The sequence below is a fragment of the Phlebotomus papatasi genome, chromosome 3, assembly GCF_024763615.1.
Source record: "Phlebotomus papatasi isolate M1 chromosome 3, Ppap_2.1, whole genome shotgun sequence".
NCBI lineage: Eukaryota > Metazoa > Arthropoda > Insecta > Diptera > Psychodidae > Phlebotomus > Phlebotomus papatasi.
Window position 1 is genome coordinate 16,281,388 of NC_077224.1, and position 25,751 is coordinate 16,307,138.

General features: G+C 34.8%; 6 protein-coding genes across 6 annotated transcripts; 4 read left to right on the forward strand and 2 right to left on the reverse strand.

The window, feature by feature from the left end:
• Positions 1-2,743: 2,743 nt before the first annotated feature.
• On the forward strand, positions 2,744-3,648 carry LOC129807888 (farnesol dehydrogenase-like). The gene has a single exon (XM_055857487.1). The coding sequence runs from the start codon at positions 2,840-2,842 to the stop codon at positions 3,590-3,592; it is 753 nt and encodes a 250-aa protein (XP_055713462.1). The 5' UTR covers positions 2,744-2,839; the 3' UTR covers positions 3,593-3,648.
• Positions 3,649-6,347: 2,699 nt separating this feature from the next.
• LOC129807882 (farnesol dehydrogenase-like) lies at positions 6,348-7,398 on the forward strand. Its single transcript, XM_055857480.1, has one exon. It carries the CDS (start codon positions 6,513-6,515, stop codon positions 7,338-7,340), a length of 828 nt encoding a protein of 275 aa, XP_055713455.1. The 5' UTR covers positions 6,348-6,512; the 3' UTR covers positions 7,341-7,398.
• Positions 7,399-10,279: 2,881 nt separating this feature from the next.
• On the forward strand, positions 10,280-11,345 carry LOC129807885 (farnesol dehydrogenase-like). Its single transcript, XM_055857483.1, has one exon. It carries the CDS (start codon positions 10,521-10,523, stop codon positions 11,283-11,285), a length of 765 nt encoding a protein of 254 aa, XP_055713458.1. The 5' UTR covers positions 10,280-10,520; the 3' UTR covers positions 11,286-11,345.
• Positions 11,346-11,500: 155 nt separating this feature from the next.
• On the forward strand, positions 11,501-15,650 carry LOC129807886 (farnesol dehydrogenase-like). Its single transcript, XM_055857484.1, has one exon. The coding sequence runs from the start codon at positions 14,823-14,825 to the stop codon at positions 15,585-15,587; it is 765 nt and encodes a 254-aa protein (XP_055713459.1). The 5' UTR covers positions 11,501-14,822; the 3' UTR covers positions 15,588-15,650.
• On the reverse strand, positions 15,576-18,116 carry LOC129807869 (uncharacterized). Its single transcript, XM_055857463.1, has 3 exons — positions 17,742-18,116; positions 15,958-17,628; positions 15,576-15,877 (listed from the first exon to the last, which is right to left on the reverse strand). The coding sequence occupies exons 1-3, from the start codon at positions 18,040-18,042 to the stop codon at positions 15,669-15,671; spliced, it is 2,181 nt and encodes a 726-aa protein (XP_055713438.1). The 5' UTR covers positions 18,043-18,116; the 3' UTR covers positions 15,576-15,668.
• Positions 18,117-22,759: 4,643 nt separating this feature from the next.
• Positions 22,760-24,007, reverse strand: LOC129807883 (uncharacterized). Its single transcript, XM_055857481.1, has 2 exons — positions 23,870-24,007; positions 22,760-23,720 (listed from the first exon to the last, which is right to left on the reverse strand). The coding sequence occupies exons 1-2, from the start codon at positions 23,912-23,914 to the stop codon at positions 22,947-22,949; spliced, it is 819 nt and encodes a 272-aa protein (XP_055713456.1). The 5' UTR covers positions 23,915-24,007; the 3' UTR covers positions 22,760-22,946.
• Between the last annotated feature and the right edge of the window lie 1,744 nt (positions 24,008-25,751).

A 25,751-nucleotide genomic window follows, 5' to 3' on the forward strand; every position in this document is an offset into this window, starting at 1 on the left:
TAAGTTGGATAAAAAAAATAGTTAGAATAATAAATAATTTAAAAGGATTAGGCCATTTAAAAGGTGTGCCAGAGCCATTAAAGAAAAAAAATCATAAAGTCAAAAAAGATATCTTCTTCTTTTTTTTAACGTTATACGAATTCAATTTAATTTAGTCCAATTTTAAGACCGAGAGAGTGGGATAGACCTATGTAAATCTTTTGCAAAAATAAGAGAAGTGAAATTTGATTTTATGAAATTGTACCGAGCTAAAAGGTGTGCCGAAGGCATAAAGTTCAAACATAGAGGAGACTGTGTCAAAATTTGTCAAGTCGAAAATTTCAAATTTAAATTATTTTCAAAATTAAAGAGATTTTTACAACATTTTAAGAGATTCAAGCAAGGAGTATGGAAAATAAAATATATTGAATTTTTGAGCTCTTTTTTGAATATTTTCCTTTCAGAAAATATCAATACTGCTGATTAGATTACCTTAATTAAAGCGATTAAAGCACATTTCTTAGTAAGATGGAGTAAAATGGTCTTTGGCGAAATTGTAGAAGAAGAATTTTCCTTGAAGCAATCATCCTATAGATGAAGCCCTAATAATTTTCCTGTAAAAATATGTCAATTTGATATTATTGACGTTTGAGAGAGTAATAGTCGTAATAGTGCTATATTTCAATGAAAAATGAACATGTTTTTTTTAGCACTCCACTGTTCTCAAGTGCTTCTACATTATCGACTTTTCTTTGTAGCAGTCGAGACAGGAAATAACATAAAATATGTCGATAATGCAGAAGTGCTTGAGATTCTCAAGCACAATCATGTGCTAAAAAACATGTTTTTTCTTCATTGTAATAGCACCATAAAGCGTCGCAAATTATTCCATGTTTGACAAAATTTATCCCATCAGTTTTGAAAATCTCTAGAAATTTTACTTTTAAAATGTTTGTCAAAAAGCACACTTTGGAGATGGAGGAAAGTAGTCTTAACTCTTTCGTCTCTTTTGGGACTGTAGTACCGGTAGTACCCAAAGCAGCAATAGCATTTTCTATGAAAAACAATTTTTTTTAATTATTCAGAACTGATAAAAATCCGATTATTGTGGATGATTACAAACTATAAGGATGTCCAAATGTAAGATATTTTTTGTAGGACCTCAATTAATTCCTGAGCTTAGATATTTTTGATTAAAAATTGTGAAATTGGCTTGCAGCATATGCTGCGGTCCGGAAAGAGTTAAGGAAAGTTGTAGAGGGAAATGGATCGCCTGTAATCTGGGACACTTTTGAAATTGGGCTTTTCTCTCCGATTTTTAAATGAAACTGGGCCGTATCATCAAGTAATTTCAATTAGTTTGTCGAGCTAAATTATATCATAACAAGGCTCAATTCCATTGAAAAATGCTAGAAAAAAGCCCAATTTCAAAGGTGCCCCAATTCAAAAGTGCTCGACTTCCCTCTAGAGGTCTAGAGCGTTAAATTTTCTATGAATATATATGCTCATTAGCAAAATGTTAAAGTCTCTCCTACTTTAAAGAGAACATAAAACTAGTGATGGTCCATTTAACGGAAGGATTTTGACTCCAAATTTCGTCACACAGAATTTTTCTTTTCGAAAGTTCCGTTTATGTTCGAATATTTGCACTCTTTCTCTCCGAAATAGTACTTGATAATATTTGGAAAATGTTTGGTGCCACAGTGAGTTATTGTTCGTTACGAAATAAACGAGAAAGTCTGCCAAACTTTTTATTTTAGTCAGGACACACTTGAGAAATTTATAAAAGAGAGTGGCGAAAATTTATCTCAGGAATGAACCACTAGGGGAGATTTCCAAAGACTCATCGGTGCATAGCACAGTGGAATGCAATTCGAAATTCTCTCGTACAAAAGACGTCTAAAGGTTTAATTTTAATGTAAAAGAAATTAAAGATCTTTGTTGTAAGATACCAATAAGATTTTTAAGGCTGACTTAAAGAATCAAAGCTTAAAGCTTAAATTCATAAAATTTCGGCATAGTTGCATGCAAGCACCAAAGTCTTAAGTTTGAAATGTAAATTGATTTTTTGTTACTTTTTTTAAGGAGTATTGTGTAAAACCTTGTAGATAGTTTACTATCTTTGTCTTCTCTAAAATTATTCCTAATATATTTTAAAATGAATTATTATTAATCGTATTAATCGTATTGGGATATTTGTTACAATGTAATCATTTTATATTACTAATGTATCCCGTGTTGGAAGAATCTGCTAAAAGTCTCCATGTGTAGACCGCCCAGGAGCACCTTCCCCGTAATGCAGATGCTGCTTCCATGCCCTCGGAGTTTTTTGGGCAATGATAACTAAAATAAATAAAACATAGAAATAGCTTTGGGTAATATTTCGGCTACCTTGATTTTCACAATTTCTTGCTCTTCCGGAATTCTTCCAAGATCTTTTTTACATCATTTCGTTAGTAGAAGGGATATTTTTTGTTTTATTGTGCATTGTATATTCGCTAGAGTATGCAAAAACTAAAAATTCATGATAATTTGAAGAGTAAAAGAAATGGCCGAAATTGCAAGCTGACCGAAATTTCGTACACTTACCCGACTTACCCTATTGTTAACTTATTTTAACATTTTCCGATTTTTCTCGTGCATAAGTGATCTTGAAACTTGTATATTTGAGCGTTCTACGAAGTATATCGTACTTCTAAATATCTAAATCCTTTTTTATTGAATATTTTTCAAGGGCAGACACATTAACCGATTTTACGCAAGACTTAGAGTACAATAAACTGTGTTTTGGTATAAAATGATGAACAAATTTCTAAAATATTTAATTCAGTGCTGAAATATCTAACAAGTGAGACAAAATATGGATCGTTGGGTGAATAAAGTGGCTGTTGTGACGGGAGCTAGTTCGGGAATTGGTGCTGGAATTGCTAAGGATTTAGTCAGGGCTGGAATGATTGTTGTGGGATTGGCTAGAAAAGTGAAAAAAGTCGAAGAACTGAAGGATGATTTGCCTGAAAAGGTGCGAGATAATCTGCATGCAGTCAAGTGCGATGTGATGAAGGAGGAAGAGATCATTCAGACATTTGAGTGGATTGGAGAGAATGTTGGTGGAGTTGATGTCTTGGTCAATAATGCTGGATTTCTTGATACATCTGTACGTTTAATTGATGAGAATAATTCTGCAGCAATCTACAATACAATCAATACAAATATTATGGGATTGATTTTGTGCACGAGGGAAGCTTTTAAGACGATGAAGAAGGGATCATTTGTTGGGCATGTGATTAATATTAATAGTGTTGCTGGTCATATTGTTCCTCAGACTGTTGATCCCTATACGCTCAATGTCTATCCAGCATCTAAATTTGCCGTGACGGCATTGACGGAAATGTTTCGGCAGGAATTCTACAAAGAGAGTTCCAAAGTCAAAATCACGAGTATCAGTCCAGGAGTTGTTCAGACAGAAATGGTGCCAGTTGATAGTGAAAATGTCCCTGTCTATCCTTATCTTCACATTCAGGATGTTTGTGAAGCTGTGAGGTACACTCTAGCAACGCCTCCAAATCTCAATATCCAGGAAATCATAATGAAACCTCTTGGTGCAAATTATTGAGAACTTTTTTTTCTAGAATCACTCTTTTAGAATTTATTGTGTGACTATTGTTGATGTGGGGAAATGTGAATAAAGATGAATAAAATAAATGAAAAAAAAAAATCTTTGTTGTTGTAGAGATCACGCTATAGATTTTAGGTGTGATTCCTTCTAATCACACCTATTGTAATCCTCGGATTTTCTCAAAGTGCTCCGATTGAGCTGAAATTCACAGGGTATATGTTTTGAACATCCCTGATGGCGAAAATCATAAGCCGGCAATTTCGGGTCCGGCTGCCGTCCGGCCGGCCGTCCGTAGTACGCAATATCTCTGGTTTGGAAAGAGATATCTTCATTTTTTTTTAAAATATATCTACGCGAGCGTACGACGATTTCTGTGCTATTAGTTTTTTGAAAAACTGGTTCTAAATCGATTAAAAATCACGTTTTGTAGTTTATCTCGAAAATTAGGTATCCAATTTTGAATTTTTTATGTTTATGTTATAGTCCAGAAAATTTAGACCAATTTAAAAAAAAGATATTAGGACATTCGTCGAACGGTTCTCGAGATATCGTCGGTTGCGTCTACCTCTGTCGTATCTGCAAATGTTTTGTATCTGCATTTGGTGCAAGCAACAATACAGACGTTCCCTCTTGCGTGAAATGCTGACACAAAAGAAATGCAGATACGACAGAGGTAGACGCAACCGACGATATTTCACTTTAAAGATTCCAATTTTAAGAAAATTTGCTATTAACGTTAGACGGGAAAAAAAGCGGGAGAAGCGGCGTCGGAAAAGCTTTCCCCATATAGGGTAGAGTAAGCCCTTTTCGCCACCTTAAGGTTTTATACCATTGTAATTCTTACAATTTTTGTCGAAATAAAATGAAATTTTCTGTACAGATTCTTTGAAGCATTGTCTATTAAACCAGAAAACTTCCCGGAGAGTTTTGGGCATCTAGTTGAAAAAATACATTTCTTGCAGCAATGCATGTTTCAGTACTTTTCGCCACCTTGTAAACACTTTTTCGCCACTTGTTTTTAATTGAATTTTAAGAAACAGCAGCTTTCGGAAACCCCCAAAAGTAGATGGCACAGTACTTTTCTCATTTATCACCGATACCAGACAATTATTAGAGTATTTCAAATTATTTTTTGCACATTTTTTATGTGAAAGAAAAATTAATCGAAAATTACACTCGTTTTGACTATAATCCGTGAGGTGTGCCACTTGTAAAATGCTTGGAAAAATATGTGGCGAAAAGTATTTACACAGCCGAAAAAAGTAAGCACTTTTCACCACATCCGAATTTCATTAACTTTGTTAGATAACATTATTATAAATAATATTATAATAAAGTTTAGTTAATAAGAGATTGAGTTTCAGTGAAAAATATCAAATACTCTATAGCAAAAACACAAAATAATGCAAGATAATTTCTTTTAGCGTTGACAAGTTTCTTAAGAACTCCATATTTTTTTTGGTAATTGTTCACCATGTCGAGAATTTCTCTTAATAATTTGCAAATAATCTATTCGGCAAAGAACCTGATATGGTTTTCTGATTCGTTGGACTAAATGTCACGAAATTATACTCATTTCGTAGTTCCATGAGCTCATAATACCCTTAAATAGTGATTTTATTTGTAGGTGGCGAAAAAGTGCTTACTGGCGAAAAAGTACTGACTCTACCCTATATAGCACTCTCTCACCCTCCCTCTCTACATAGTGAGTGTATATTCGAAGATTTGTAAGGTGGCATATACAATTCACGATCCGCGATGTCTTTCGCGAATTTTCGCGGGGCTCGAATATTTTCGGTGATTTTCGCGGGGCGCGAATTTTTTCGCGGAGTTTCGCGTGTCGCGTATTTTTTCGCGAATTTTCGCGGGGCGCGAATGTTTTCGCTGATTTTCGCGGGGCACAAATTTTTTCACTGATTTTTACGGAGCACGAATTTTTCGCGGATTTTCGCAGGGCGTGAAATTTTTCGCGGGTCGCGTATTTTTTCACGAATTTTCGCGGGGCGCAAATTTTTCCGCGGATATTCACGGGGCGCGTAATTTTTCGCGGAGTTTCGCGGGTCGCGTATTTTTTCGAAAAATTTCACGGGGCGCGAATTTTTTCACGAATTTTCGCGGGGCGCGAATTTTTTCACGAATTTTCGCGGGGCGCGAATTTTTTCGCGTGTTTTCACGGGGCGCGTAATTTTTCACGAAGTTTCGCGGGTCGCGTATTTTTTGCGAATTTTCGCGGGGCACGAATTTTTTCGCTGATTTTCGCGGGGACGAATTTTTTCCCTGATTTTTGCGGGTCGCGTCTTTTTCGCGAATTTTCGCGGGGCGTGAATTTTTTTCGCGGATTTTCGCCGGGCGCGAATTTTTTCGGGGATATTCGCGGGGCGCGTAATTTTTCGTGGAGTTTCGCGGTGCGCGAATTTTTTTCCTGATTTTTGAGGGGAGCGAATTTTTTGCGGATTTTCGCGGTGCGCGTATATTTTCGAAAAATTTCACGGGGCGCGAATTCTTTCGCGGATTTTCGCGGGGCGCGATTTTCTCGGGTCGCTGACAGAGGTTCTCAATAAATGTAAAGTTGAGGCCCCTATCTCTCATTAGTTTCCGTGATAATCGACTTTAAAGATTTTCAGACACTTTTATGCATTTCTCATCCAATTTTCCTCATTAATAACGATATGTTACATACGATTTGAACGAAATTTGCATTATTTATGTACAAATATCGTTCGAGTTTGCCACAATCCAAATTTGCAATGAAGGAATCGCACCTCTATAAGCTGATCTAGGCTTATCACTGGCTTTCTGTATATATTGGAAATGCAAATTGATTTCTCCAATTGCCGCGAGATAATTATACAATATTGTTCCATCGTGCAATTGTTGTGAGATTGTGTCGGGTTTATTATAAAAAGGTGGAGAAGTGATGAATAAAAGTTCAGTTGATAGTCAAATGCCTAGAAGAAAAATTTCCTGTTCAGGAAAACGTGCAATTAAGATGGATCGTTGGGTGAATAGAGTGGCTGTGGTGACGGGAGCTAGTTCGGGAATTGGTGCAGAAATTGCCAAAGATCTCACAAAATCTGGAATGATTGTTGTGGGATTGGCCAGGAGAGTTGAGCGTTTTGATGAGTTGAAAAGTGGTCTGCCGGATGAGCAGAAAAACAATTTTCACGGATTGAAGTGCGATGTGATGGATGAGGAGGAAGTTGCAAAGACTTTTGCAGCAATTGAGGAAAAATTTGGTGGAATTGATGTTTTGGTGAATAATGCTGGAGTCTATGATCCCTCCATGAAACTCTTCCAGGAGGGTAATTCGTCAAAAATCAGCGAAACTATCAATACAAATATCACGGGATTTATTTCATGTACCCGAGAAGCCTTCAAGTCCATGAAGAAACGCTCTTTTCCTGGTCATATCATCAACATGAACAGCATCTCGGGGCACAATGTACCCAATTTACCCACGGATTACTACTTCAATGTCTACGCAGCCACAAAGCATGCCATCACAGCTCTAACTGAGACAGAAAGGCAGGAATTTGCCAAGGAACGATTGGGAATTAAAGTTTCCAGCATAAGTCCAGGAATTTGCCAGACAGACTTATCCCCCCATTTCAGCAAAGAAGCCCTGGTCAGCTATCCACATCTCTATCCCCGAGACGTCTCAAATGCCGTCCTGTACGTTCTGGGAACTCCGCCACATGTTCAGATCCAGGAACTAACAATTAAACCCATCAGAGTGAATTCGTAAATTGCTGTGAAGTTTTTTTTTCTAAAATTCTTTAATAAAAGCATTTGTTTCTGCTTTACGTCTGAACATGTTTTACGTACTTCAGAGTTGTGATTTTTTTTTAATTACAATTTAATTGTGGACAGATGTTTAGTTCCTCTACAATGTCGTTACGTGTTACCTCATTCCAAAATTAGAGATTAGGAAAATGTAGGCATGATTCACACACAGTGAACCTTCAAACGATGTGAATTTTTCCTTTTGTTGCAAGGACCTAGTTCGTCATTTCTTAACCATACACTGAGAAAAAAAGAGGCTGCGATTAACTTTTTTTCGTCATAACTTTAACACTTTTTGGGTATAAAAATATAAACATAATATAATAAACATAATATAAACATAACATACAAATATAAAAAATATAAACTTTTTAATTTTAATTTTACACCTTTTAAGGGTCAAATCAACATGTAAGAAGGGTAACTTTAACCCATAATACACCTAAAAAGGGTAATATTTACACCGTTTTCGAATCAATACTGCAGGGTAAAATTAACATTTTCAGAATGTTATTTTGACTTTTTCGGATTTCTCTCACTCAGTGTAAGGTAGATAATCATTAACTTCATGGGACGAAATGAAAAAATGATAAACCAGATTTTTGCAAACAAAGAGAAAATTCTTATCGCTTGAAGGTTTACTGTGTGAGAACCATACCTACATTCCCCTAAGGTAATTGCACCAAATTTCGGCATAATTGCATACAAGCGTTAATCTTAAGTTTGAAACAGGGGTCCATCAAGCCTAATAAAAAGTGAAGCTATTTTTCACTTTTCCTTGTAAAAATTTTGCATCTATTGCACAGAGACTTAAACAAATTTTCTCGTAGTTCTTGTATTATTTCGGCGAGCATTATGAAATATGTATTTTTAGATAGCTTTTTATGCACAATTTGGAAATATATCAGATTGATAAGTCAATTCTCTTTGGGGAAAAACTTGCCAGGACTCTTCAGTGCCTCTATGCAAAAACGTTTGGAAAAATGAAATGTCGAGAGGCCTCTGTTTGAAATGTAATATTTTTAATACAAATTGATTTTTTTATTACTTATTTTTAAGGAGTGTTGCTTGAAACCTTGTAGACACTTTATTGTCTTTATTTTATCTACAATCATACTTAATACATTTTAAAAAAAATAAAAAAAATAGAGACATAGCTTTGGTGGCATATTTCGGACACCTTCATTCTCATAGTTTCTTGCCCTTCCGGAATCCTTCCAAACTCTTCTTTATATCATCTCGTTCGTCGAAACGATGTTTTTGTCATTTTTTAGCATCGTATAATCTCTAGAGTAAACCTAAAAATTCATGGAAACTTGAAGAACAAAAAAAGTGGCTGAAACTGCAAGCTGGCCGAATTTTGGTACACTTACCCTATTATAATTTCTACTTTTCCATACTTACTATTTTTTCATTTTAATTATTTTAGAATTCGGAGAACTCTCTGAAATCTTTATAAAAATCTACTAAATCAGCTTCCTGAAGTTTTGAAGTTTAAAGAAACATTAACCTCTCGATATTTGCCAGTTTTTTTTTTTTGATTTTTTTGCTTAAATTTACCGGCCTAAGGTAAAGTTTGGAAAAACGGACATAGTGAATAATGGTATGTTATATGAAATTCGCAGAAAAACAATTGTTGGGATTTTCTTACGTAGTGGAAAATGCTCTCCCTTCGAACGTTTATGCCTTCGAATAATGTGAATTTCTTTTGTTTTTCGTAAGAGATTTATACTAAATTATCACGGAATTATCAACAATTGATGATAAGCCAACTAATATTTAATAAAAATGTGTAAGTCTCTTAGGAAAACTAAAAGAAAATTGACATTATTCTTTTCTCACTTTGTTGATAAAAAGGTAGACTTGGCCCGCAAAATTTGATATAAATTGATTTATAGCATTAATGCGAAAAATTAATGCGATTTTGTCTTCAATTTTTTAATGTGAAAAATATTTATGCTTTAGGTAAATTTAAACTTATTTTTGCAGGCCAAGTCCACTTCTTTATCAATAAATAGAAAAACCCCAAATATTAAGTGGCTCAAAGACACAAATAACATATTTGGACGCTCACAAGCGACAATTAATGTGAATCACATTAAAATTTTAATGTGCAAGTGTGATAACGCCGTAAGGATCCGAGGTATCTGAAACTCTTGGAGCTCTTGTATCTTTGCGCAGCAGGGTCGGTTGTTGCCATGTCCTTTTCTACCGCTTCCGCATAAAAAACATATGAAGTTGAGCTGTTTCTTAGGTGTCTACCTTTCTAAATTTTACCCTATTAATCATTTAGAAATTATACTGAAAATTCAAGTAAAGTATTTAGACATTTACAACGTATTTTTTTCACAGATATTGTTTGTAGCATAATAACTTGACGAGCATTTTTTGTTCTTTTAGAAACATTTTGTCATTTGTTCGAAAAGTTTTGCCAAACAAACAAAAATATACGAACAAATGTTTCTAAAAGAACATACAATGTTCGTAAAGTGATCATGTTACGAACAATGTTTGTGAAAAAAACTACAAACTTTTACAAATTTGTTTGTGGGTTGATTTACGAACATTTCGCAAGTTCCTAGTGGGAATTTACAAACATTTACGATTATATTTTTCAGTGTAGAGGATAAATGAAAAGAAATATAAACTTTTTTGCTTTTTTAACTTTGCTATAAAATTCACAAAAATCTATGTAAAGGAAAGTACTCTCCCTTCGAATGTTTATGCCTTCGAATAATGTGAATTTTCTTTTAGCTTTCTTAAGAGACTTACGCATTTCTATTAAATATTAGTTGGCTTATCATCAATTGTTGTTAATTCTGTGTTAATTTAATGAAAATCTCTTACGAGAAACCAAAGAAATTCACATTATTCGAAGGCATGAACGTTCGAAGGGAGAGTACTTTCCCCTAGATAGCGCAATTATATAATTTGCCAATTAATTTAAGAAACATATTCTGCTGTTTTCTTTTGCATATACTCGTATGACTTTAGACAAGTCTTCCTATTTATGAACGTACAGTCTTGTCGCGGAATCTTGAGTGCAAATTTCTATCAATACAAGATAACACAAAGTGCTTATTTTTGAAGATGAATTGCTAAAATACACGATAAAGACTGATACAGAGTCTCTCAGTGTAAAATGGATCGTTGGGTGAATAAAGTGGCTGTTGTGACGGGAGCGAGTGCAGGAATTGGTGCTCAAGTTGCCAAGGATTTGGCCACATTGGGAGTGATTGTCGTAGGATTGGCTCGAAGGGATGAAAGAGTCGAAGCTCTGAAAAATGAATTACCGGAAAAGGTGCGAAAAAACCTGCATGGAATGAAGTGCGATGTGACAAACGAAGCCGAGATTGTCTCAGTATTTTCCAAGATTGTGGAAAAGTTTGGTGGAATTGATATTCTTATCAATAACGCTGGGATTGGGAATTTTCATGTGAGGCTCATCGATCCTGGAAGTTCATCTTCAATCAATGATACAGTGCAGACAAATATTTTGGGATTGATCAATTGCACAAGACAAGCTTTCTCGTCCATGAAAGATAGAAAAGTTGCTGGTCACATTATCAATATTAGCAGTATGGCTGCTCATCGGTACTTGATACCTCCTCCAGGTCTTTCACATTTCAATTTCAATGTCTATCCAGCTACAAAGCATGCAGTGAAAGCCCTTACTGAACAATTTCGCCAGGAAGTGACCAAAGAGGGATTAGGGATCAAAGTCAGCAGCATTAGTCCACCAATTGTTGAATCAGAATTTGCTGAAGAATATCAAAGTGATATAATGAAGAAGCTACCGCATCTATTGCCCTCTGATATCTCTCAATCTGTTATCTACATCTTATCAACACCTCCACATGTGAATGTTCAAGACGTGCTGCTAAAACCCGTGGGAGCGTTGGCTTAAGCTCTTCTATATAAATCTTAGTCATTTTTAAATAAATTCTCAATAAATTATGAGAACGCACGCAAACTTCAATTATTATAAACAATTATATCATTCTTGACGGAATATTAACATTCCTGGGTGTTTGATAAATAGAGAAATTGTATATGGAAATTTTACTGGTTTCTATTGTTATTGTCAATTTGAAAAAAAGTGAATATTGGATTATGGAGATGTTACACTGCTATTAAACATAATTCGCAATTCTGGATTGGATTCCTTATCTTGTTTTATTCAAAAATCACGCGATTTTTGTTCTCCAAACTGCGCGATCTGTGATCTTTATGTATTTATCGTTGCAGTTTTACTAATTTTGTCATTAACTTTTTATAAAATACGTACTAAATCACCCCTTGATAAGTACATTCACTGAGAAAAAAAAGAGGGTGCGATTAACATTTTTTCCTCAGAAATTTAACACTTTTTAGGTGTAAAAATATATGAACATTTTTTAATGTTAATTTTACACCTTATTAAGGATAAAATTAACACGAAAAAGGGTACCTTTAACCCCTAATACACCTAAAAAAGGTAATATTTACACCGATTTTGGATCAATACTGCAGGGTAAAATTAACATTTCCGGAATGTTATTTTAACTTTTTCGGATTTCTCTCAGTGTTAATACAATTTAAGATTTGGAAGAGGTAATTTCGTAAAATTGTTCGTAAATCTTTGTGGATTCCTATTGGGAACTTATGAAATGTTCGTAAATCGTATAACCCACTAAAAAGTTAACAAATATTGTTCGTAACATAATTATTTGACAAGCTTTTATATGTTCTTCTGATAATTTGTTCGTAAATGTTTGTAAAAACACAAAAAATTTCGTAAAATTGTGTCATTTGTAAATGCTTGTCTGACAAACAAAAATGTACGTGTAAAAGAAGAAAAATGATCATTAAGTGATTATACGACACTGAGAAAAAAAGGGTATGCGATTACCTTTTTTTCCTCGTAATTTTAACACTTTTTAGGAGTAAAAATGTTTTTAATGTTATTTTTACACCTTTTTAAGTGTAAAATTAATATGAAAAAAGGTAACTTTAACCCACAATACACCTAAAAAGCATAATATTTACACCGATTTCGGATCAATACTGCAGGGTAAAATTAACATTTCCGGAATGTTATTTTAACTTTTTCGGATTTCTCTCAAGTGGAATAATGTTTGTGAAAAAAGAACAAGCTTTTACAAACTTGTTTGTGAGTAAGTTCCCAATTGAAATTCACAAACATTTACGAGCAATTTTAAGAAATATTTTTTTCTGTACGGTAATTTACCAAAAGTCGGACAGTGCTAAAAGTCGGACACATCTAAAATCGTACTTTAATGAAAGATCTTTTTAGAAGACAATTGCATATAAAATTGAGCTATTTTTAAAGTTCTGTACTAATTGGAGATTATTTCATCAAAAATTATTTTAGAAAATTTTGAAGGAAAATTTCCAATTTTTGAATGAAAATGCCTCCATATTGGGTTTAATTTATTTCACGAAATTTTTGACAGTTTTCTTGCATTTTCCAAGTGCCTTGCGCTTTTTAGTAGCAAGAGTTAGAAATGTGTTTTTGTCGATTGTCTAGCCATTTCTAGCGAAAAATCAGAGGAAATCATCCTTCAAATCTTGCTTGGATTCCACTAGACATTTTCAGAAGAACACTCTTCGCATTTTTGGGAAACCACAAACACTTTTTTCACTTTTACCTGAAGTAAAACGACTAATTTTCATGAAAAAAACAATTTCGAATCGTATTGATTTTCTTTTGAAATTTTGTCAATAATGACTTTGATGTATTTTGTTTCGATGTGTACCGATTCATATTTAAGAAAATTTTTTAAGCGAAATACCTCAAATTGGATATGACTTTTGTAGAAATTGCCTACACTTTTGACAAATTTCCTGCAAAAATCCTTCTTTTTGCCATTTTTTGAAGATCGTTTTTCATAGAATTTCCCCATACATCTTCAGTGTCCGCCTTTCCATATTTTACATTAAGTATCGTAAAAATTCTATAATTCGTACATCCTGAAGCTGTAAAAAATTAGAAACATTCCATAGGGTATATGTGCCAAATTTCGACCAGCTTTAAATTTCGGCCATTTTGAGTGTAACTTCAGCCAAGCAACTAAATTAATTAGAATTATGGATTTAATCTTCAAATAGTTAATGATTTTTTTCCTTTTAGATTTTTATCATTTTTAGAATAAATTAAAGTTAGGTTAATTCACACATAACCTTAACTATTATTAATCGTATCGAGATATTGTATTACAAGGTAATCATTTTTACAGTGTCAATTCTCGTATTGGAAGAATCTGTCAAGTTCGTTGTAGACTGCCCAGGAGCGCCTTCCCGTTATGTGGATGCTTCTTTCATGCTCCCGAAGTTGTTATGCGAAGGCGGTGCATTATATTACGTTATTGTTACATGTGGAAATGCTCTAAATCAAACATCCATGTCTTTTGCACCGGGCGGCACTCGAACTCACAACTGTGAGAGTCGAGTCAGAGATCTCATCCGCCCAAGAGGCAACGATCTTACCTATTGTGCCACTGAGATCCCCATAACCTTAACTATATATTTTTTTCCTTTTAAAGTTGTACGGCCCCAGCCATGCAAGCCACAAGGCCAAACCTTAACTATAACTGAAATATTACAAAAATACGAATGGTTTTACCAAAACCATTAGAGACATCTCTTGCTTAACTATCAAAGAAGCACGTTATGAGAATTATATTTCAAACTAACCTCAAATATAAAACCGGTTTGAAACGATTTATCATACCACCAACACCTTTTATTCTTGCTACAAGGCTTGATAAGTTTTCAAATTCTGTTCAGTAGGGGAAAGTATTCTCCTTTCGAATGTTCATGCCTTCGAATAATGTGAATTTTCTTTTAGTTTTCCTAAGAGATTACACATTTCTATCATTCACTGGACGAATTCGAGACTATTACAGCAGCTGAAAAATCTGCAGCTGCCTAGTCCCGAACCCTCGACCTCACAGTCACAGAGCCACTGCTCTATCCACTGATCCACTGAGGCCCTACACATTTCTATCAAATATTAATTGGATTATCATCAATTGTTGATAATTCCGTGAAAATAATGTGTAAATCTCTTAAGAAAAGTGGAAGAATTTCACATTATTCGAAGGCATGAACGTTCGAAGGGAGAGTACTTTCCCCTACTAAATAAATTTTGATGCTCTTTAGAAATTTTAAAATATTACTCAATGTAACAGGTCTATAATACAATAACAGTCCCAATAATTCTCAATTCATTCACAAATTTATCCCAAAAATTGTAAACTCTGTCAAATGTTTACATTGTATGATTTTACAGCCAACCTATTTATAAAATGATTCTAAAATTGTTGAGTAGTTTTCCGAATGGCTTTTAGTCACTCGCAGTTCATCTCAAAGAGTACTCGTAAATTTTTTGTGCATCTTGGAGGAATTCTCAAGAAAGATTTGAAGAAAAATTGTGTAGAAAATGGATCGTTGGGTGAATAAAGTGGCTGTTGTTACTGGAGCTAGTTCAGGAATTGGTGCAGCAATTGTCAAAGATTTGGCCATATCGGGAATGATTGTCATTGGATTGGCCAGGAGAGTTGAAAGAGTTGAAGCGATGAAAAATGATTTGCCTGAAAATGTGAGGAAAAATCTTCATGCCGTCAAATGTGACGTGATGAATGAAGATGAAATTGTAAAGACCTTTGCATTGATTGAGGAAAAATTCGGTGGAGTTGATGTTTTGGTGAATAATGCTGGAATTCTTGATTCTTCAATTCGTTTGATTGACGAAGATAACTCCTCAACTATTCGTAATACAGTAAATACGAATATTCTGGGCGTGGTATTTTGCACCAGGGAAGCTTTCAAATCCATGAAGAAACGTTCCCTTGCTGGTCATATTGTTCATATCAATAGCGTTGCTGGACACTTTATCCCACAAATGCTCAGTGAATTTCCCGATTATCACTTTAACGTCTACTGTGCAACGAAATATGCTGTAACTGCACTCACAGAAGGCCATCGTCAGGAGTTTGTGCAGGAAAAGCTAAATATTAAAGTTACCAGCATCAGTCCAGCTGTTGTTCAGACAGACATTGTACCTTCGTACAGTGCGGAAAATCTCAAAGATTTCCCTCATCTAAAGGCTGAGGACATTTCTGCAGCGGTCCTCTACACCCTGGGAACTCCTCCTCATGTCAATGTCCAGGAGATCACTATCAAACCAGTTGGATCATTTATTTAAATTTTTGTTGTGTTTTATTTCATTCAAGCAAAATACAAACTTATGAAAAACGTACAAAATATATTTAAACTATTTGGTATTTTAATAAATATCCCAATCGGCATCTGTAAGTGGTAAGTCTGGTAGTTCAAAGTAGTCATCTATGTTGAACTCCATCTGTTTCAGTTGATCATTTATGAGACTCCTGAAAGTTTCTTCAGGGAGATCGTACTTCATGTCCTTCCCGGTTCTTTTAGACCCTTGTTGCTTCTTGTAGTCAAGGTTTGGTATAGGTAGTCTGGCTACAAGAACTAAAAAAAAACATTTTTACAATCAAGAAGGTATTTTGAAAATCTTTAAGGTTCTTATATGTTATCCCTAAAGTCCGTACCTCTCTGTGATTCCTCTTCGCGGGGTATTAGTGGAAAGGGTAACTGTCGTATTGATCTAGCTGACTTACTAGTATTAGAAAGAACGCACGTTGCGAAGTCTATAACAGTTTCTTTGACGTCGCCTACAGTCTTCCGTATACAATCTGTTATATTTCCAGTCCCTATTATGCTTTCTAGAAGTTTTGATGCAGTATCAGCTAAATGAGTACTTATCATGGCTGTTTTGTTGGTTGTTGTTCCTATAAAGGCCGTAAGGCAGGCCGCTTGAGGGAAGGATTTCTTTGAGTTGTTCTTAACGCAAGCTTCAAAGTGATCCGTAACTCCTGTAAAGACTTTGCCAGTTATACCAGCCAGCTCCGTTGTATTTTTCACAACATTCCCTATCACGTTGCTTAACTTAGATACCGCACAGCCGACGGTGTGATTGCTTAAACCCTGAACACTCTTCACCATCATGGGCAGAACATCTGCAGCACAATCCAGTTTTCCTGCTACAAATTCTCCAAACTTTCCTGTTATGTTGTTAGCTAGTTGCACAACGCCCTTAGCTACTGTTGATATGGTCCCTCCTAAAGTTGAAACTACGCTCATTAGAGCATTCTTCGTAGTAAATATTATGTTGTCGAAGCCATGTGTTATGTTTCCCAACATCTTTCCTATTGAAGCTAGGGATTTGTCCATCAAACGCGTCCCATTGGTTCCTACCTTGTTGACCAAGGCCAGGAACGTAGTACCATGCTTCTTTATCCTTTCATTCAGTATTTCGCTTAATTTTGTTGTAGTATTCGTAACAAGTTTCTGCAACTTTGGTATTTTTGACAACAATGTAACTGCCGTTCCGTTAACGGTTTTGTGAACACCATCAACTATTGTCTCTACAGCGTCCGTTGATATGTTAAATATCGCTCCAATGACATCATGTATCTTATCCACGAGTATTGTTGATGTTATATTGAGCTTATCAACTAGAGATTCAGTGAAGGATATTGCAGGATCTGTTATCAAGTCTGCTAAGTTTCCAACAACCGCAACAAGGGCATCGGTTTTGTTGGCAAAGGAATCAACAAGGACACCCTTTGCCCCTTTCAGTACAACCTTTGTTATCTCTCCCAAGTTGTCCAGCAGACCAGAAATACTGTGGAATAGGGCTGTCGAACTGTGTCCAAAATTGTGCTTTGTTGCATTCGATGTCTTGTTAGTTACTAACAACAACACGTCAATTAGGGAATCTACAACATTTCCCGAAGTCTTCACGAAAGCTGATACTAGAGTTTGGGTAAAGTTAACTTTAGTTAGGGAAACTGTAGAGTTTACTAGATGTGTCAGGAGATCTGTAACTCCAGTTAAGAGAAGATTTGGCAGTTGATGTAAATGGTTGATTTTTGTTGTGTTTAATGATGAAACCAACGCCTTTACAACATCTCCTACAGCCTCAACAAGTGTTGCTGTATTATTAGTAGCACCTTTTACAAGGAGATCCACGTGCTTATGAGCTGAATCTATCACAGTTTCAACGAGATTGACCACAGTGTTTAACGTGTAGTTTGTTGTAGCTATGTTCTTGTTGATGTGGCTAGCAACAGCATTGGCTATAGCACTTGTTAAGTTTTTTGTTATAGTCACATGAGTGGATATTCCTTCAAGAACATTTGTTGCTACACCCTGGATAGCTGCAAAAATAAAATTAGATAAAATTCGTAGCTTTATAGTTTATACTTATACCAAACTACAACACAATCAACATGTTGATATTGATCCTTGGGATTGATGAGAATTCACTTACCAGCTGTTGTATTCTTATGCAAATTATCCTGGACTTTTATTATTTCTTTTATTGTTGTAGTCGTAGCTCCCACAGCCTGGTTTATTTTATTTGATATCACATTTCCAACTTTATTCACGGTCTGAGCAATTCCCGTTGCTATCCCTGTCCCTATGTTTGATATTAGATTTATCGTACTCCCTATTGCACTCAAGAACCCTCGACCTTCCTCAACATTTTTCTTATCAGCTACTTTAACTTTTCCAGCAGTTATTGTATCAGTGACTATCCCAAAGAAAAGCAATATCACTATTATTTTCATTTCTGGGGAAAAAGAAAAATCTTTCTGGGAAATTCAACTTGATACTGGAATATTCAGCATCATGAGTACTTTCTTATATACGACAGATCTTGAATTTTCTGAATTACAAAATGCATCTGTACAAATAGAGTATTTCATTATTTTGGGAATTATAGGTCAGTATATCTGAGTTATATTTCTCAATTTATTTCATGTTGCACTTCAACCTAAATTTCAGTATTCTGGGCTACGGGAATAATTTAGGAATATTGCATCGGATCGAATTGAATTTATTCGGTACTTGATTACATTCTGTTGTAGAAATATTACACAAAGTTTATTATATTGAAAATAATCTGCATTTACTAACAAGTTGCCGGTAGGTTTAGAACACTGAGAAAAAAAGAGGTTGCGATTAACTTTTTTTCGTCATAACTTTAACACTTTTTAGGCGTAAAAATATATCAACATTTTTTTATGTTAATTTTATACCTTTTAAGGGTAAAATCAACATGAAGGAAGGGTAACTTTAACCCATAATACACCTAAAAAGGGTAATATTTACACCGTTTTCGGATCAATACTGCAGGGTAAAATTAACATTTCCGGTAAGATATTTTAACTTTTCGGATTTCTCTCAGTGAACAAAACTCTTGCAGGAAAAAATCTTTCAATATAATTAAATTTGTTAATTTTTATATTTTGGTACACTTTGGGTGCCGATCAGTGCCATCATTGCAGCTGATTGCGCAATCAGTGCGATCTTGGAGACTGATCAAAGCAATTTGCCGATGTGCCACTCACGGTTCACTCGCTAACCCTTACTTATTCACCCCACATTAAGTTTGAAGCGTGTATACACGGAATCCCGGGATTATGAACATTTTTCGGACCGAAAAAAATCGGGAAATAAAATTTATCGAAATGATTACGATTTTAAAGTGTTAGTACCTCTATTATGCCAAGAGGTTTCATCTTTCATCCTCTTGACCAAGTGACAAAGCAAGAAACTCTAGATATGCACACTGAGGAGTGTTTGGAGTGCATGCTAAAAGCTGTTACGAATCTTTGTTTATTTTCTATTGCTCTAACTCTACTGAGAGAGCAATATATTTAATCACTTTATTTTCTCACTCACTAAAATTTCCACCTTCTACACCCCACGGAGATCACTTTTTTCGACAAATCTTCGCGTGTCAGACGATTTCTGAGAAGTGAAGTCACGCTGTTTGTCCGTCTGTCGCCAGCTCTAGAGGACAAACGGTAAGAGATAGCAACTTGGGACCTTAGAGGGACCCCGCATAAGTCGACCCGGATCATTAACATGCTCTTCATTTTCACCCCATCCTTCTCCTTCCCTTCCAAAACCACGCTTTTTGGAATTTCTCGAACATGCGTCGTGTGATTTCATACAAAAATACCGTTGAATCATTCCTAATAATGGTTTTTTCTCAAAGCTCAAAGCTTAACTCTCTAAGGACGATTGGAATACCGGTGTCCCATAAAGAAAATAATTTTTCCTAACTACCTAAAGTTATTTTTTTCTAATATTTGTACATAATGGCAAAATAGAAGGCTGAAAGAATTTAGAATATTTTTTGCAAGTCTACGTGACGATTTTTTTAAATTCTCATACTCATAATTGATTTTATTTAATTTTTATACCTCCAATTTTTTTTAAACAAAACCCTTTTGAGAATAAAAACTACAATAATCATACGTAATATTTTTCACTAGAGCGATAATTATCATCCGCTGTATTGTCAGAAAAATGACTTAAATTTTTGGGCTATTTTTGTCCCTATCGTTCAGCAAATATAGACAGCAAATTAGACTTTGTTGGATTTTCCAAGATCAGAGGGGCAATTCACGAAATTGACCAGTCAAAATTTTGACTGGTTATTGCATGTTTTCTGTGAGGCGAATTTCGCCATTCTGTGTTTTTTTACAAAAATCTTATGAAAAAGTTATTTATTTGTATTATTTTATTAAGTAAAAATACCTAGACAAAACAATAATAAGAAAATCTTGGATTTTAAAATTTTATAAACGTTCAAATACTTCATGCGTTCTGAAAAATAGGTTTTGGGAAAGTTCAGGGATTAAAGGAATTACTATTTAGGGATTTTCTAGGTCTCAGATTGTTTATTGTTAAATTTTACATACAATATTTCACCAAGCTAAGACTTCTACAATGATATTAAAAAAAATTGTGATATCAAAATAACCTTCTCAAGACCATCACGTGTCAATAAATACACGCATCAAATATATTATATTTGCAACGTTTGAAGTACCATTTACCACGTTTAAGTACAAAATGAATAAATTTTTTATTATCAGAATAAATACAAATTTTCCGATACTACTCCTGACTCTCGAGAGGTAGGGGAAAGTCGTCTGCCTTTAAATGCAGCAGCCTTCAAATGTTGCGATTTTTTCGTTGTTCTCAAAAGCATAAATTATATTCTATAAATTATTAGGTAGATATCGATCATCCTCACAAATCATCAAAAAATGGAGAGCCTAGCTCCTATTTCCTAGATGCTAGATCAAAAAAAATGAAAATGAGCTCTAAACTGTAATTTTGATGTTCCACAAATCATGTGATTTTTCATAGTAAAAATCATTTTACAAATAAATCTTCCATTGTGACACATAGAAGGTTAATCATGCTTAATATTTCTGTTAATACATTTTGGTTCAGATGACACAATTTTTGTGGGTGGCAAAAATTTGCAAATATCACCCTGCAGCAGCCTTTAAATGCTAATGTCGTGTGCCTTTAAATCCTATCTTTCCATACATCAAAACATGTGAAATCGAACTCCTACTTTTCTTTGACGAACGTCATACAAATACTTATAACCTGCTATCTTGCTCCGGCCGGGATGTTTCAAGTTGACAATTTTCAACTTCAATGGCTTTTTCTTCCGAATTTTCAAGTGCAAAACAGTTCTTCAGAAAAATGTGAAGAAAAGTTATTGTTTAATGTCTTTTGACTACAGTGATGATTTTAGTGAGTGCGTTAGGCTTCAACCTAATCATTTATAGCCCATTTAGTTTTATTGATTTGATATTCTCAGTGAAAAAAAAACATTTAAAGGCAGCTTCCTCGCGTTTGAAGGCAGACTATGCCAGCTGCCTTCATACAAATCGACATCACTTTTTTAATTTCCTCAGAAGGAAAAACTGAGGACTTGCGAGTGCTAAATGAGGTAATCATATACGCCGAATGAACAAGAGAATTTTTTGGTGTAGTAGAAAATAAAATCCATTTTGTGGATTCTTCAGAAAAAAATTTTAAATTTGGAACTCTATTTTTCGTTTGAAGGCAGACGACTTTCCCCTAATTGGTCTTTACAGACTTACAACATTTATCATAATTATTAGAAAATACATGTGACGACATCTTCAATACCCAAATCATTTTTTAACATTCTAATATTTAAAGTTTAAATTGTATTTAGAATTTAAAACGAACAACTTAAAGTTAGTTTGGAAAAATGGATTAAAAAATAAACATTTATATTTGCACTAAACCAATATTGCGATATTTATTTTATTTGATATGAAGCAATATAAGTACACCATTCAATCTTCAACAAACTTCACCAAAATATAAATTAAATTGGTATTTGGATTAGATTTAGAATGCTTCTTCAAATATTATAACGACTCCAAATTTTAAATACGCGCTATAAATTACCTGTCAATTGACGTGTTGCCTACTTTTCGGCGAGTAAAGACAGACTGAAAAATGCATTAATTAGGGTTATTTCACTTTTCGTCACACCAAATATGTCTCCGCCATATTCGCCGCCCAGTCAATTTTGACTGGTTATTTCGTGAATTGCCCCTCAGATATAAGACTTATGATTGATTATGTTTATCAGTTTCATGTTTAATGTTGATTTTCGATCAGAAAAAACGTCTCGTCCTTAAAGGGTTAAAAAGGCTCTAAAGAGCGTTAAAAATGAACCGGTTCTAAGCGGTTGTGAACCGGTAATAACCTGGTTCATAACTGATAAGTAATTTTTATTTGAAATTCTATTTATATTACTCCTGATGTGTATTTTGGACAATATTTTGAGTGATTTATAAATCAGTTCAAATCGGTTGCGTACCGGTAATGAATCGATTATGAATCGATTCTATTACCCTTAAAACCGGTTGAAAACCAGTTAACAGTAAATGACGCGAAAGTACTTTTGAGGTATAGCATCTAAGTCACGAGTTCGAGCACTTCGCAAAGCTTGGAACGCTTCGCTACCCCTTTTGTGTGTGAAGTATTACAAATCATTGTTCACGACAAAGGAGTACAAGTCAAGAAATTGTTTTTTTTATATTTTCCAATGTCATCTATCTTCGGAATTTTTAAATCGGAAATATTGCACGGTGAATAAAAAAAAACAAACTTAGAAAATATTAAAATTGCGCGAGATGCCGCAGAATCGGACACATTATGCTGAATTGTCATTCGATGATGGCTGAGTATTGTGCACTTATTAAGCACATTATTTATGGAAATTTTCTTGGAAAATATTTATTGTGCTAACACTTAAATGTGGCTTAAGAGATTATAAATAAAATTTGCACACTTTTTCAAACATTCTGCTCCTTGCAATTACTTCATTTAATTTTGTTACGTAATTTGAATCCCATAATGATGAACCATACGGTATTAAAAAATAACTGTTTTATTTGATGATAGTGAAAAAAATTGAGACACCATCTGTTTAAACATTAATTAAAATTATGATGTTTATTCGTTTTTTTTTACAATCTCAGTTTCTGTGGTTTTTGAATTCATTTATTTTTATGCCTTTATACAGTGTTATTGTTGTCTTAAGAGCTATAGTGGATCAAGATGGTTTGAGTTCAGAGTTTTTATTTGTTGTAAGCATAAAAGGTGTGTGGGGTATTTATCCCACAATTTGGTCGGTTGCGTTGATAGCAGTCTCAATGAGGAGGAGTTTGAACTGAGCTTTAAGGAGGAATGGCAACAAGGGCCACAGAAGAACATTGCCGGCGGCAAGTTCAGTTAGGTTTGCAGCCAATTCAGATAAATTGGATGAAGCATTCAGAAGAGGGTCAAGGAATGTGTCACCTCCAGCAAGGAAATTGGTAACAACACTGGAAACGTCGTTGATATTGAAAACGGGAGCAATGTCATCGAGACTGAGATTGGGCAGGGAAAAACTGCTGAGGAGTCCTCCAGTGAAGCCCGAAACGGTGTCCATCATGGTATTGAGGTTGCCTGGCATGGTGCCTCCGGTGCAGAAATTGTTAATGACATCACTGAGGAGATTGTTGATGTCTTCCATGAGGGTTGTTCCACTTGTGGGACTAAGGTTTCCAGACAAGGTATTATCTATTCCTTCAATCACATTATCAGCTGCGGTTTGGAAGCTGTCTGCGATGTCGTTGGTAGTATCGGCCATGGTATCTGCTGTATTATCAATTACGGTCTCCATCTGATCGATGCCACTTGCTGCAGTATCTGCAACGGTACCGATTATGGGTACATCTTCCACGACGTCAGCCATAACGTCCGCAGTGTCTGATACAATATCCGTTGCACCATCTATAACGTTGGTAGCTGTATCGGTAAAAGTGTTAACAACATTGCTGGCTGTATCAGTAATGGTCTTGAAGATGCTGCCAAAAAGTCCTGGAAACGGTGATGCTGTTGCCAGCTGAAAAAAAAATTAATTTTTCTAGCTAGATTCAATTTGAACAGCTCAGGTTCGAACCTAGGGACACTTGCATCATAGAGCGAGCACTCCACTTAGCATCAGACTAATAAGTTTCACCATCGAGCTTTTGCCACTCGTTAGTATCTTACCTGAAGGGTGCACAGCACAGCCAAAACAGCCACACAAATTTTCATGATTGATTCTCTCTCTTTGTTTTACTAGAGCAATAATCAGAATTAATATCAAAATAAACCCTACCGAATGGGTAGAAAAATCGACACTGCAAATGGATTTCTTCTTCAGGAGACTTTTTATAGGCACGATAAAAATTTGAGGAAGATTCCTCCAACCATCTGAATAAATCCAACAATATTGAACTTTGGACGATTAATTAATAGTGGTATAAATTAAAATATCAAATAGATTAAAGAGCCATTTGTGTAATCATATTTCAGATGATTTTCCAATAGCTTAAGAACGATCTTTTTGGAAAAAATGTGCGTATTTTTTTTAATATTGTCGTCATTAAATTCAATCGATCATCACGTTTTTATTATTACAAAATATGTTTATTTTAATTGTACATTTGGCGAGACATGTTTTTTCTTTCACATAGAAAATTTGTCTAGTTTCTAATTAAATCTATTTGAGAGTTTTCGCAATACTGTCTCAAATAAGGTTCTTATTATGTTATTTTCACGAGATAAACACATGGAGTTTTTTTGTTAGTACCGTCGTTGCGGGTGACTTTGCACTCTATTGTCTGTAAGGGCCATGACAGACATGAGGATTAGCCGAGAGACGGCTTAGCGTAATTATATTAGAAATAATGGTTAAACTACCTTTCCATCATTTTCCACTAAGTCGTCTCTCGGCTTAAGTCGTAAGTGTGTCTAGGGCATAAGACTCTTAAATTCTAGCACTTTTAGTGATGATCTTCGCCGATCCGGTCTACCATGTCAAAGTGTATAGGACAGGATATGCCATGTATCAAGAAACGTACACTCACCCCGGGATTAAGCACATTTTCCAGACCGAAAAAAACGCGCGAAATGGCATTAGGCATCGAAAAAATTTGCATACTTGCAGGGGCGTTCTTTTGAGTAAATCTGCCGTAGAATGAATTTCGCGCGGAGTAAAAGTAGTTCAAAAAAAAAGTTTCAACTGTTTTATAGACAAGTATTAACAAACAGTACTTTTTGGCCAGTTCTTCAATAAATGGTTAGAATATTTAAAAAATTTACCTTAATAAAAGAAATTAGAGATTTATTCTGAAAAAGTAGCAAAATATTTTAAAATTTCCCGCGTCGCAAAATAATAGCCGTACTCACTATGGCGTTGTTATCTCGTAATCTCCGTAATCTGTTATCTTGTTATAATTTTTCATATATAAAATACATTACGAGAACATAACGAGATAACGAGATAACGATATTACAAGATAACAGCGCCATAGTGAGTACGGCTAATATACACTCAACTCTTCGTTATCCGGCACTTCGTTATCCGGGTGACAGCTGCCAAACACTGGCGGTTGATATATTCAAAATTATTTTCACTAAACATGAAGTTTGTCCAGAGTGAAATTAAGTATTATTAACATTGTATCGAAGTTTTTAATACATAATTGTGATAAAAAATGAAACATAAGCACACCATGAAAAAATTTTTTTTTCTTTGTCAGACAGAAAATAAATTCACACTGCACAAAATAGAAAAACCGTTGATCATTCAAAAAACCTAAATGTCATTTTGTCCCCCAGTCAGCCGGATAACGAAGAGTCTACTGTACATTCAGGCGTATTTCAAAAATGATTTCCCAAAGTGAAAGTGACTCCCAAAGGTAGGCAAACTTGCATAATTGTATGTGCATAATTCCGTCAGGTGGGTCAGATGCATAATCCCGCAGGACTTAATGCCGGGACTGAGTGTACAAGAGATCCTCAAAATGATACTTGTAGTTTCAGTAATATATTCAATAAAATACAAATATAGGTTCTTCCTGAAGTGGCGGAGGATCGACAAGCGTGG

Excerpts from the sequence above, each read along its gene's own strand:
- LOC129807886 (XM_055857484.1), top strand. The coding sequence starts at position 14,823 with ATGGATCGTTGGGTGAATAAAGTGGCTGTTGTTACTGGAGCTAGTTCA.
- LOC129807882 (XM_055857480.1), top strand. The coding sequence starts at position 6,513 with ATGAATAAAAGTTCAGTTGATAGTCAAATGCCTAGAAGAAAAATTTCC.
- LOC129807888 (XM_055857487.1), top strand. The coding sequence starts at position 2,840 with ATGGATCGTTGGGTGAATAAAGTGGCTGTTGTGACGGGAGCTAGTTCG.
- LOC129807869 (XM_055857463.1), bottom strand. The coding sequence starts at position 18,042 with ATGAAAATAATAGTGATATTGCTTTTCTTTGGGATAGTCACTGATACA. Across the intron at positions 17,629-17,741 it reads GCATAAGAATACAACAGCTG|CTATCCAGGGTGTAGCAACA; the intron begins GTAAGTGAATTC and ends TTATTTTTGCAG. Across the intron at positions 15,878-15,957 it reads CGAAGAGGAATCACAGAGAG|TTCTTGTAGCCAGACTACCT; the intron begins GTACGGACTTTA and ends GTTTTTTTTTAG.
- LOC129807885 (XM_055857483.1), top strand. The coding sequence starts at position 10,521 with ATGGATCGTTGGGTGAATAAAGTGGCTGTTGTGACGGGAGCGAGTGCA.
- LOC129807883 (XM_055857481.1), bottom strand. The coding sequence starts at position 23,914 with ATGAAAATTTGTGTGGCTGTTTTGGCTGTGCTGTGCACCCTTCAG. Across the intron at positions 23,721-23,869 it reads CTGTGCTGTGCACCCTTCAG|CTGGCAACAGCATCACCGTT; the intron begins GTAAGATACTAA and ends TTTTTTTTTCAG.